Raw genomic sequence first — 13,080 nt, forward strand, 5'->3', positions numbered from 1 at the left:
GATAAGATATAGTCGGTGGTGTAAAACTTGCAGAACCATAGACAACAGCCTACAATAGAGAAATAGAAATTTCACGAACATTCTACAATTTCCAATATTATCTATGTTTTTGTGAACTCTGTCAAAAGTGGTGTTATTGTTTGTATCGTGTGCGATTTCTCGAGTATATTTTTCGGATTTCTGCGTATTTTAATCTCTTTCAGTGAACAGTGAATCATAATAGTGAGATGGATGTGTACGGGTATCCTTCGTATCAGTACAACCAGTCAGACGAGCTGACGAAACAGATATTGGCGCAACAGGCTCTGGCCTCGTCTGTGCCCTATAATCGTACAATTCCGGAGCCCCACATCATGCCTCCGCCTTCAGGGGCACCATGGAACGTGGAGACAGTGCCGTGGGGCATGTCTTCGCCCCCTCAAATCGTGCAGTTCTCAGCCCGACCAGACGACGGTAAACTACCACCAGTCATTCATTGCAAAAGAAAGAGTATGGATCTAGAACCAGTCATGTAAGTATACATTTTATGATAGATTCCTTATTGGAATCTAATAAAAAACTTTGCAATATATTTCTTTCCTGGGAAATAAACTTGTTAACTAACCTGAAATATGTGATAGGTAGATTAATTTATAATATTTTTTCCTCTTTCGCGTTCATTGACAAACTGTTGTAGAGTTTTAGTGTCACAAAATCGATTATTATATACAATTAAAATAAGAAGCTATGATTGTTATTGATTTTCATTTTCACAAATTAGACATTTATGTATATTGAATGTTATGAGGGATATTTAGTTTTATTACTACTGTATTTAGATCAACAATTACATAAAACTCAATAAACTTTTTTACTTTGCAGCCCGGCAAAACAATTCATCACCGAAGAAAAGATGGCTGCTCATCTCAGTGGTCTACACATATCATCAGACTACACATCACACTCTCTATCATCATCATCAATGGCACAAGAAACTATGGACCTTGCAATGGATGGAACTTCATCTGGGACTTCACCAGGAACTTCGTCTCTGATCACGGAGAAACTAAAAGGACATAAGATTGTGCTCTCCGAAGAAGTGAAGAAGCTAAGAGATGAACCTTTGTTGCCTGCTTCTCTTATTGAAAGGTGAGTTTGGGAATGCAGCTTTTTTTTGCTACCTCTTTTCAACCATAATTATGTTACAAAATGGTTGTAGTAGGATTGTAGGGTAGAACTAAAATAGAATTGTGGCTTTCAATAAGTGGTCTCTTGATGATTCTACATTACAAATGAGTTATTAAATACTTTTATGTCTTCCATTTCCTTATCACCATAACTTTAATGCAGTAAATTCAGATATGGATACTCTCTTTTAACTGTTTTTGTTTATCAACTCTTGATGTACCCAATTTGTAACTGGTATTATCAATAGAGTGATAATTTAAACTATGATTGTTACTAAATATGACTCAGAATGTCCGAATTTTACACTACACCTACACAAGTAAACATTCAAACAGTATAAAATAAAATAAAAAAGTGTTTATGTTACAGTATGATCTATTTGTTTTCTTTAACTATTTTGCTATTATATAGTTATTAGTTTCAAAGGTTAAGGTTGTATCCTTGCTAATGGTACTTTTAAATAAATAGCAAGAATTTAACTATATTACTAAAACTGATTATGACCTTGATTGTAATGTATGATCATTATTTACAGGTTAGAAAAACCCAGAATGTCTCTAGTGGTCTGGAAGCCAAAAGAAGATATTCTAGAAAAGATTAAAGAGGAGAAAAAGGAAGATGACAAAGACTTAAACGGAAATGACGAGTCCGTTAAGAGAAACGGTCTACTGGTGCCAGAGCTACCTGCGATGGACGTTGAGATGTGATGGCAGAAATTTAAGTTCTATGATATGACGGCACAAGATACTATCAGTGATTCTAATGGCAACTATCTTTATGAGATTCAGGTACCTATTCACTACTAATGAAAGTCCAGTAAAAGATTGAGACATGCTTTTGCATTTAATCTTTTTAATCATGTCACAACTTTTTTTACAAGGGTTTGTGCTGTTGTTTCAGTATGCATTCACAATATTGCAAAATCCATGGCTCAATTATTTCACTGCACTCTGTCTGTACCTAACAGATAGCTAATTTTGGTTGGTCTATATTTTCTTTAAAGGCAAATATTTGTATTGAATCTATATGTGTGGTCTTGATGAGCACAAACAGTAAATACCAAGATAGTATTCTCATCCATTATAATTACTTCTTACCAAATAAAATATGGATTGATCAAAAATAGTCAAAATGTTTAATATTGCATCAAGTGTTTTAGTATAATAACATAATCGCTTTCAATGTCATTTTAAGAGTCAATAGACTTCCCATAATTGATGTATGTTATGTCCCCTTTACTGATAGTATTTGTGTACTATAAATGTATCCTGCTCAATAATTGACTTCAAATAATGTCTTTTAATAATTTTTAACATGAATGAAAATAATAAATTGTAGTTTAGCAGGCTACTCTTGTAGTTCATAGTAAATGTCTTATTTAATGCAAATCGTCTTAAAAAATAATAAATGATTAAAATAATATTAAAGGAATAATAGCTGTAAGTTACCATAGCATCAATAATTTTTACATACATACATAAACTCACGCCCGTAATCCCTAATGGGGTGGGCAGAGCCACAAGTAATCAAATACAACTTGCAGCCACTGTTGATACGAAGTCCTAAGCTGGATATGATGAACCTTATGGTGATAAGGGATCAGCCTATCGCCCATAACATTAGTCCATCATGTTAGAGGACACAATCCCTCTGTCGGTTTTTACGACATGCCCGGGAAGACAAGCAGCTGAGCAATATTTTTTACTAAACAATTTATTATTAGTATCAAACCATCTTCATCTTCTGTGTCAAATATTGAGTAGTACATTTACTTATAATTATGAAGATAACTTTTTAACATGACTGAAATATTCTGTGTACTATTGAAAGTTATTAATTACATTTAGTGACGAAATAGAATATAAATACTATTATATTCCATCTATACTACTTTTAAGCAGGCTAATTATTTGGACTTTATGGGAAAAAGAGACATCAGAATCGAAATGTTATATAAAATGGTCTAAATGTATGACTTGTACCAATAAAAGTATACCATATTAGTGTTCTCGAATAAGTCCATAAGTAAGTCGAGACTAAGCCTTTTTTATGATCCGGGGATCAAGTCAAAGATAGGAATTTAAACAAATAATGATTTAACAAAGTCCCTCTACAGATGTAATGGTTGGTTTAGTAAATTAGTAACAAATAATTGGTAATATTAAATAACTATTTTCCACACACTTCAGAATTTCGGGTAATTTATGGATTATGTCACCATAACTTTTTACCAAGACATCAACATCTTTGACTTATGTAAGTAATACAGGGGGATTTATATTTATTTACTTTCATAATGAAATATCTTTTGTCGTTAGTTTTAATATGTTATAATTATAACTTGTAAGTTACATGTATTTTTGAATTTTGTACAGTTTTATCCAACAAAGCCCCATTTAGTTGTGTAGCTGAATAATGTAAAGTTCATTTCAATAGAAATTATCTTAAAACAAACAAAAATGTACCTACTCACAGAAAAGCATACATCACACAATGAAAATTCTTTATAGAGAATTTTAAACAAGGAATGCCCTATTTTATTTTCTTCTGTCTCGTTTATCACCATGATCATACACAAGTTTCTAGATTATGCTCGAATTATTTTTGTGTGTTAAACATAGTGGGCGAGGAGTGGATATACTATACAACTATTGAAACGAACTTTATTAAATTTGGTGTGGCTCTTGTAAATATTGTTATTAGTATGTAAAGCTTGCTTGACGTGGGATAGTATGCTAGCTCGTATGATTTTATACTCGATAAGAATAAAAAAAAGTATTTAACAGTTCATTTGGCCTTTTGTTCTACTAAGATGACCTTAATCCTTATACACTGTCCTATAGTATACTTTAGATATTTATTCTCACGGTTACTAGAACAGCTGGTAATGAAAAACACATTAAAAATTAAAATATTTATTCACAACGGGATTTTGTGTAAAACAGATCACAAAAATATATCTGGGTGTTTAAAAGGGTCACATTGAAGCGATTCTCTTAAAAGTGCGCAGTGATAAAAATTCAAATAGCAATATTGCTTTTGTGTATGAATTGCTTAAATGTGGCCTTTTTGACCCAGCAGTACATTATTTAATACACTTCAAACTCGTAAGAATACTGATCGATTCTTAAACAGCACAATGGAATTGGTCCTACCACACGTACGCTTATCATATCAATGGAAGACATAATTAGGTAATAATTGTTAACAAAATAATTACTCAGTACAGTCGACAACATAACTTACGTTCTGTTATACACTGTAAAGCGTAACATGATTAGCATGACAACAGGATAGTATAGTGCAACGCCTAGCGCGGAAGAGACGAGACATTTTTCGCACTCACAGAATATAGCTTAGTACGAAAGAGATGAGAGATATCTCACTCTAATCATGTAACTTTTATAGGGTATAACAACTTGACATGCGGTGATAAATAAAAGTAACTCAAAATAGACATATTTTTAATATCCGTCAAGGGTCTGCGCAAACTTACCGAACAGCGAAGCGACTTTGTGAAGAAAATTAAATGGACTAACGTAGAGAATCATTAGCCGTAAAGACATTCGGTAGATTTGCGCTCACCTATATACTATCTTACACTTATTAGCCGCAGCAATTCGGCTGCTAACAATCTTAACTTTTCACACTTTCTGTAATTTATTGTAACATAAAGCAGTCTTTATGAACCATAATATTAGCTCTAATTTACGCAGTTACGTCTACAACATAGAAGTACGGTATATAATATTCAAAATTCAATATGATACTACTGAAATTCTCTTTGGTGAACTGAATATATCAATTTAATGATTTTGCACCTTCATTCAGAGTTTAGTAGCTTGACAAGTTAATAGAGAATGCGCTTAGGAAAATAGATGGAACAAACAAAGTTTAATAAGTAGAAGTGTGAAAGAAGAACCTGCAATATGTATAAGAAAAAGCTCAACTATCTACTACTTTCTTTATCGAATGTAAGAACAATCTCTATTAACTTGTCAAAGCCAATTAGCAGCAGCCTCTCATTATTACTTCATAGAACTAAACAGTGTAATCTAAGGCTACTTCATGCGATAACCTTGCATTTATCCATGAAGAGATTCGTTACACTTTAAAACAGAAAACGGAAGCCTAACTCTAATAACTAACATCATACGAACATTAAAAAAAAAACATTAGTAATATCATTTAAAGTTGTACCTTATCTAGTATTTACATTTATCACATAACATTTATTTGCTACAGTATATTATTGTCTTCGAGACGGATTTTAATAATTATTTATTTTTAATTAATTTAGTATTAGTATCCTAGCTGCCTGCAGCCTAAAATTGAGATTTCGTATTCAGTTTCCATATAATTCTATTAATATCGTTGCGACGTAACTTACACACAAAATAACTTAAAAAGTGGAATACACTTTAGAACTTAAGCATTATGTATGAATATGTCTTTTGTCGATTCGAAATATCGTTTTAATTTAAAGTTTAAAAAACGTAGCACCAGTTTTTCAGTATAGGCAGTTGAGATTGGCATATAAATTCCCGCTTTAACCGTGTTCACACACATTTTATTTTTTTGACGTGACTTATTGCAGATTTTCCGCAAATGGGATTAACTACTTGGCCTAAATAAAAGAAAGAACAAAGAAAAAAGAAGAGTTTGCACATGAAAAAGTATCACGAGGTTGTGTTTAGCTATGTTTTAGCTCTAAAAGCCTATCAGAATTTCGTTTTTAATAAGTATTCTCAGCGCTGTACTCTCGGCGTCATAGTATACTTATTAAATGACAATCGCTTTAGGATCAGGGATGCTACACACACATTTGGGCCGACAAAAGTTTCCGCTCAAAAGGTACTAAATAAATACGACTCAACTCTTTCATTTTCACGTGCCCGCCCGAATGTAGTTGTAGCACTCTGTGAATAAGTCTTCGTTTTAGATAGTCCATTATTTCACACAAAACTCTATGCATTTTCATCTATTCTTCACTTATCAGTATCATATCTTTTACTTATTTCTGGAAAATTCATGCCATACTTATTCAACACGTTTGTATGGAACTGATAGTAAATAACCCCTCATGTCATCGCTTTTAGTACCTCGTGTCACAGTTGGGATGTTATCAGAACATGTTGACCTTCACAGTGGCGGTGTCCAGATCCCGCTTCATGCTCTCTAGCTGCTCTATGTCCTGAACAGAAGTCTCGCACTTCTGCACCACCAGCGAGTGGTAGAAGTGGATCGCGAACGCCACGAACACTATTAGCACTGGAAAAGAAAGATTAGTTTTCAAGTTATTGACGTTACCTAGTCTACTGAATCTTACTGCTGGGCAAAGGCCTTCTCTTGGTTCCTCCACTATTCTCGAATCTGCGCAATCTCCGCCTAACATCTCCGACAAGCTTTGAGGTCACACACCATCTTTCATACTAATACTGAGGAGCTCGGTGGCGCAGCGGTTAATGCGCTCGGTCTGCGATTGTCGAAGTTAAGCAACTTTCGCAAAGGCCGGTCATAGGATGTTTTATTTTTTATTCTTATTTTTAACGAGGCTTAGGCATAGGATGGTTGACCACAAAAAAAAAGTTTTCATCTCGAGCTCCTCCGTGCTTCGGAAGGCACGTTAAGCCGTTGGTCCCGGCTGCATTAGCAGTCGTTAATAACCATCAATTCGCACTGGGCCCGCGTGATCGTTTAAGGCCCGATCTCCCTATCCATCCATAGGGAAGGCCCGTGCCCTAGCAGTGGGGACGTTAATGGGCTGATGATGATGACCATTTTAATAGGTCTACCTAAACTTCTGTATCAAAAAAAAAAATGTCAATTGTCAAAAAAAATTTATTAAGTACTGTACTTATTTTTAATAAATAAATAATAAATAAATAATCCGTTTTTTCCGGATGATAATCCGGCGGCGTCAGATAGGTGCACGAGTATATTCGTGTCATTAAGGTCAACTACGACCCGCTAATTAGTGTCATTATTATTGACACTGAGGTACACCTGCATTTAGCCCATTAAATGGCATGACATGAGAGTGCATGTCAACAGCTCCAACTCTGACAATCATTGTTTTATTTTTAGACATTGGCCCTAACATCGCATGAGTGACATAGGATACTTTTTGTCTCTTTATAAACCCCCTCACTTCCCTAAAATGGGGGGGTGGAAGTTTGTATGGAACATTCCGCAATTTTCAAGGTAGAAAGCTAAAAATTGGTACGTAGGTATGCGGACTATTTGTGACTTACAAAAAAAATCGTGAGTCGTGCTTTTTTGTGAATTTATATGTTATGGGACTTTTCGCAGTTTTCAAGGTAGGAAGCTAAAAATTGGTACATTACGTAAGGTAACCGTGTGTATGTAGGTACCTACTCGAATTTAACGGGAGCGAATCGACGAGCAAAAGCTTAGTTTATAATATGTAAGTATTCATACCTGGTATAACGATGACTGTGGCTGCCGTGGCGGCTGCGAAGGAGTAGTCCCAGAACTTGACCCAGCAGAGGATCGCGATCTCCACCAGGAACAGGAACAGACCTGGAATTAAACGTAGGAAAAAGATGAAACGCGGGCACTTAGGGTGGTATTAATAAACCAATCTTAGCTTTGAGATTGTCCTCAAGATCATGTCAATGTGACAGTTCTCATATAAAAACAGGGACTTGAGCATGATCTTGAGGGCAGTCTCAGCTGAGATTAGTTTATTAATACCACCCTTAGTTCATAATGCGAAGGTTGACATCTGACTGTCGCAAATGGGAATAAATATGGCCGACCTCTCTGGTCCAGTGGTTAAGCGTTGGGCTCACGATCTGGAGGCCCGGTACAATAGGTATATCACGTCAAAAAAAGAATCGTTTCATTGAGAACGGCGTAGTTTGACCTCATTAATTGCTATCGAGAAAAATAATCCAACTGTAATTTCCGATTTTGAACGGTTACAGAACTGCTAGGAATTTCAAGCCTATTTGCTGATAAGATTATTATTAAGGACGCACGTTTTTATACCATGCACGTTAGTTAATTACCTACTTATACTTCTTTCTGTACGCAATAAAGGTACTAATTAAGCTTGTCGCACACAGAGCCGGCGAAACGGGAGGGCGGAATTTCGCTTGCATATAAAATCCCGCGCCACGGCCCACTTGTCTCGCTTACCCAGCTCTGTGTGTGTATATTAAGCAAAGAACACACAAGCGATACCTTTTTAGGACGTGACTTATCGTAGACAGACAAACAAAACAAATGAGATGACTCACCTAGCACCGTACTAAACGCCCAAGCGAGCTCGATGAACCCCCTCATCCGTTCATGCGGAGAATCTCGGAGCGCTCTCGTCGGCCCTCCAGGCGTCTCCATTTTACTGACAGCGTCTATATTCGGCAGAAGGTACGTGGAGATCATCAGAGCGAAGATATGGACAGCTACCAGCACAGTGGTGCACACTGCGAACATTACGAACAACCACTCTGGGACGTTCGTCGGTTCGTTTATTTGCAGTTCTACCATCGCTACCATTGCGAAACCTGAGGGGGAAAGAAGATAATATATACTTTAGAGATTGTGTCAGGGGTAGGTACAGTTCTGAACAATGCGTCAAATAGCAGACGGTGGCGGCATGTAACTCCACGGCATCCAGCACTTACACCCGTACTCTCCGGCCTCCGTGGTCCAGTGGTTCAGTTGTGCGTTGTGCTCTCGGTCCGGAGGTCCCGGGTTGGAATCCCGATAGGGAGGGACAAATCACAAAAATTACTTTATTATCGCTAGTTTGTTCAGGACATTACAGGCTATCACCTGATTGTCCAAAAGTAAGATGATCCGTGTTCGAAAGGCACGTTAAGCCATTGGCCCCGGTTATTACTTACTGATGTAAGTACGTAGTCGTTACATGAGTCATGTCAGGGGCCTATGGTGGCTCAATAATAACCCTGACACCAGGTTTGATGGGGTTGGTAATCCACCTCACAACCCACACGTTAGAAAAAGACCCGTATCCTAAGATGTTCACTTGAACCTTCTTCGACTCAGCTCAAAGACGGTATTTTTACGGCCGAGTTTACTCCATGACATGACGTCATTAATTTCATATTCTTTTGTTGGCAGCATGATATGCTCGACTTCAGTGAGTAACGTCCTTAAATCGAGGACGGAAATACCAACTGAGGCCGATTCTAGTGGAGGAGTGCCGTTAGAAAAGTCTTTCAAAATGCAATAAAGATGGAATGCAATAGGGATGTGATAAGACTCACGTGTGCATATCGGTAAAGAGATCACGAATAATAATATATAAGCTATACTGTAGCTAATATATACAGGGTGTTAGTGACATCGTAACGAATACTCAGGGGATGATTCAGACCATAATTCTGAGTTAATATCAAGTGGAATTTTTCGTCGCAAAATTCATGATTTTTTTTAGTTTTTTTTTAAATTATTTTCAATTCCACTTGATATGAACTCAGAATAATCAGCTGAATCATCCCCCTCAGTATTCGTTACGATGTCACTTACACCCCACACAAGTACATACGGTCGCCATACAAGTAGGTATGGGTGTTAGTGACACCGTAACGAATACTGAGGGGGATGGTTCAGACCATGATTCTGAGTTGATATCAAGTGGAATTTTCAGTCTGAATCATCCTGTAATTTTTTGTGTTTTTTTTAATTATTTTCAATTCCATACTTTTGCGACGGAAAATTCCACTTGATATAATCTCGGAATCATGGCCTCAATCACCCCTCAAAGTTTTCGTTACAATGTCACTAACACCCTGTATAAAGTCATTTACATTCCAATTTACACCTAAGATTAAGATTGAGGGATTGTGACCTCTAACATGATGGACAGTTAATGTAAATAAATAAATAAAATATGTTTATTACTCTCACATCAACACGATAATTGGTAATTAACAATAAAACAAGATTAAGATGCAGTTGTTGATGAGAGAGACTGGGGTCTGTGAGAAGCGTTAGCTTGTAGTACAGAACTCCAGGCTCCCCCCTCGGATGATTATTGTCTAAAGCTACTTATATTATGTTTATATAACACAAATTAGAAGAGATGAGATTTGATGATACATAAGACAAAAATTTTAAAAACATAAGAGATATTGTATGTGCGTGTTTGTGTGCGAGTGCTTGTGTGTGTGTGTGTGTGTGTGTGTGTGTGTGTGTGTGTGTGTGTGTGTGTGTGTGTGTGTGTGTTATGGGCGATAGGCTGATCCCTTATCACCATAAGGTTTATCATATCCAGCTTACGACATCGTATCAACAGTGGCTGCAAGTTGTCTTTGATTACTTGTGGCTCTGCTCACCCCATTAGGGAAACGGGCGTGAGTTTATGTATGTATGTTACACCTAAGAATTAAAAGGTAGGTAGGAAACAACATTTGAGTTCTTTCGCAGTTTTGTGCCCCGGGAAGTCGGAATGTTCCCAATGTAGTCTTTTAATAGTAAAGACTCTAAGGACACTGGCTGTTTTTCTTTTTCAAATTGTTCTTTCATGTACATTCATGAGCAATATAATGTACCCACTTTAGGACTCTGTCGCACTAACATATTTGACATTTAGTGAGACTCACAGTTCAATGTGTCAAAAAAGTTAATGTGACATGGTACCAAAGTGTATACATATTAATGCTCGTGACCGTACTGTGGTCATATCTGCCTAAAGATTAGGTAATAAAACTCTTTTTATAAGTATATAAGTTTTACGCATCTTTAGGGCACATCACTGTTCTCTCCAAGTTTAATCCAAAGCGGTTTACATTGCATTTATAGGAAACAGAATGTAAACAAAATGTAAATGACTTCCTTCCCTTTCGGTTTATATATAGGTAGTTAGTAAATATCAAGTTTACAACTTACGCCGCGCCGTCAAACAAAATTACGACTTGCGGATATGATTACTAATTCTTTTATGAAACTGGTTAATAGATGATTACAATTTTATTTATATCTCTTTAGACCCGGGGACAGACGGGTACGTATTATTGGTATTAGTCATTAATTGATTATTAATATGCTTTATCGATGTAAACTTTACTAATTCTACAATGTACCTATGGCTGGGGACGAAAACATATAATATAGACTTAGATTTTTTGCGTAAGTAGGTAATCTTGTTTGGGTCGTACTGGCAATAAAGACAGCCAATCAGTTCGCGACAGCAACCACTTCGCTCCTTTACCATGCTCAATTACTCTAGCGAAGTGCTTCCCGCTTGTCCGTCTAAGTAGCAGTGCTTCGAGAACTAAATTACGATAAATTCCGCCATCTTTGAACGGATATACCTAAGGAGTCTTCTTCTATAGTGTGGATTGTGAGGTGGGTTACCAACCTCATCAACGCTGCTGGTGGTGGTTATTATTGGACCGCCAAGACCCCTGACATCATTCATGTAACTACTTACTTACATCAGTAAGTACTAACCGAGACCAACGGCTTAACGTGCCTTCCGAAGCACGGAATAACCTCTCTTAATAAGTACTTAATACGTAGTTAATGTACCGCTTCTTCTTCATCATCGTTCTCATTACAGAGGATCGCGACCATGAATGATTTCTTTCCATTCCCAGCGTTTCTCAACTGCATGGACAGTTCGATGCAGGTTTCCCCCTAACTGTCATCCTCACTGCATCGGACCGTCTCGTTGGTACTCTTCCCTTGGTGCGCCTTCCCTCCATCTGCTCCACGATTATTAGCCTCTCCAGACTATGCTTGGTCTCCTGACCGCATTGTGACCGAAGAAACTGAGAGCTTTCCCGTTACAGATGGATGAAAGGCGTTTGGTAATATTGAGCTCTTTTAGAATAAACTCATTGGTTCTCATTGCGGTCAACGGAGTTGAGAGTCCTTCTCCATCACCATATTTCAAGGGCATCTATCTTGCCGCAATCGCAATCAGGACAAAATTTAAACGTTAATGTACCTCACCTGAGAGTAGTTCGGAGGTGGTGGCTGTAGCTTTGAGCTTGGCGCGTGACATATGCAGCCGTCGCCAGGACAGCCCGTCTGGCGAGTTGTTGGCGGCAGCCTCCTCGTTCCACGCTGGAGACGTCGGCATCGTCAGCGCTACTTCGCTTACACTCTGCAAAACACATCCGCTATTGTAATCTTGGCAGTGCTCAATTTAAGCCTGATCCACAGTTTTAAGTCAGATCTGTCAGATGACCTACTAAAAATTCCGCCCATATACCGATTCGTACGTTCGAATAAATGACTGTCTGACTTCACTGTTTGTACGCGACGTCACAAGTACACAAAATTGAGATTAAGGGTGGTATTAATAAACTAATCTCAGCTGAGACTGCCCTCAAGATTATGCTCAAGTCCCTGTTTTTTTTCCTAATAAAGTAATCTCAGCGTCGAGACTGCCCTCAAGATCATGTCAATGTGATCGTTCTTAGGGTGGTATTAATAAACTAATCTCAGCTGAAACTGCCCTCAAGACCATGCTCAAGTCCCTGTTTTTATATAAGAACTGTCAAATTGACATGATCTTGAGGGCAGTCTCGAAGCTGAGATTAGTTTATTAATACCACCCTTATAAAAAAACAGGGACTTGAGCATAATCTTGAGGGCAGTCCCAGCTGAGATTAGAGAGAGAGAGAGAGAGAGAGAGAAAAAAAACGTATATTCAAACAATTATTATTAGTAATACACTATCAACCAACTTTTACATGCATTCTCATTTGTTATTTTACTAGTGTGCTAATTTCATGGAAAGGTAAAAGACAGATTGACTTTCGCACTTATGATAAGTACTCGTAAGAACACCCACTACTAGAAAGTAGATGCTAATAACGTACCGATATCTACAGCAATTTAATGAAAAAGAAAACTTTATTAATGGTTAGAAAACCTATTTATGATTGTATTTATCATAACTTAGGGCTG

The 13,080-nt window shown here is 37.2% G+C and overlaps 2 protein-coding genes across 9 annotated transcripts in view; one reads left to right on the top strand and one right to left on the bottom strand.

Moving 5' to 3' along the window:
• The first annotated feature begins 47 nt into the window (after window positions 1–47).
• On the top strand, window positions 48–2,088 carry LOC126376169 (uncharacterized). The gene is made up of 3 exons (XM_050023384.1): window positions 48–511; window positions 862–1,128; window positions 1,703–2,088. The coding sequence occupies exons 1-3, from the start codon at window positions 228–230 to the stop codon at window positions 1,872–1,874; spliced, it is 723 nt and encodes a 240-aa protein (XP_049879341.1). The 5' UTR covers window positions 48–227; the 3' UTR covers window positions 1,875–2,088.
• A 1,978-nt stretch (window positions 2,089–4,066) lies between these two features.
• The window catches only part of LOC126376165 (calcium release-activated calcium channel protein 1-like), a 66,569-nt gene continuing 57,555 nt past the window's right edge, over window positions 4,067–13,080 (bottom strand). For all 8 annotated transcript variants that reach the window (XM_050023372.1, XM_050023375.1, XM_050023371.1 and 5 more), the window contains 4 exons: window positions 12,118–12,271; window positions 8,433–8,699; window positions 7,609–7,710; window positions 4,067–6,438 (listed from right to left, as the gene is read on the bottom strand). In XM_050023372.1, the coding sequence (XP_049879329.1) occupies window positions 6,293–6,438; window positions 7,609–7,710; window positions 8,433–8,699; window positions 12,118–12,271 (669 nt within the window). In that variant the 3' untranslated portion in view covers window positions 4,067–6,292. The remainder of the gene's footprint in view (window positions 6,439–7,608; window positions 7,711–8,432; window positions 8,700–12,117; window positions 12,272–13,080) is intronic.

The sequence above is a fragment of the Pectinophora gossypiella genome, chromosome 20 (genome assembly GCF_024362695.1).
Source record: "Pectinophora gossypiella chromosome 20, ilPecGoss1.1, whole genome shotgun sequence".
NCBI classification, from domain to species: Eukaryota; Metazoa; Arthropoda; class Insecta; order Lepidoptera; family Gelechiidae; genus Pectinophora; species Pectinophora gossypiella.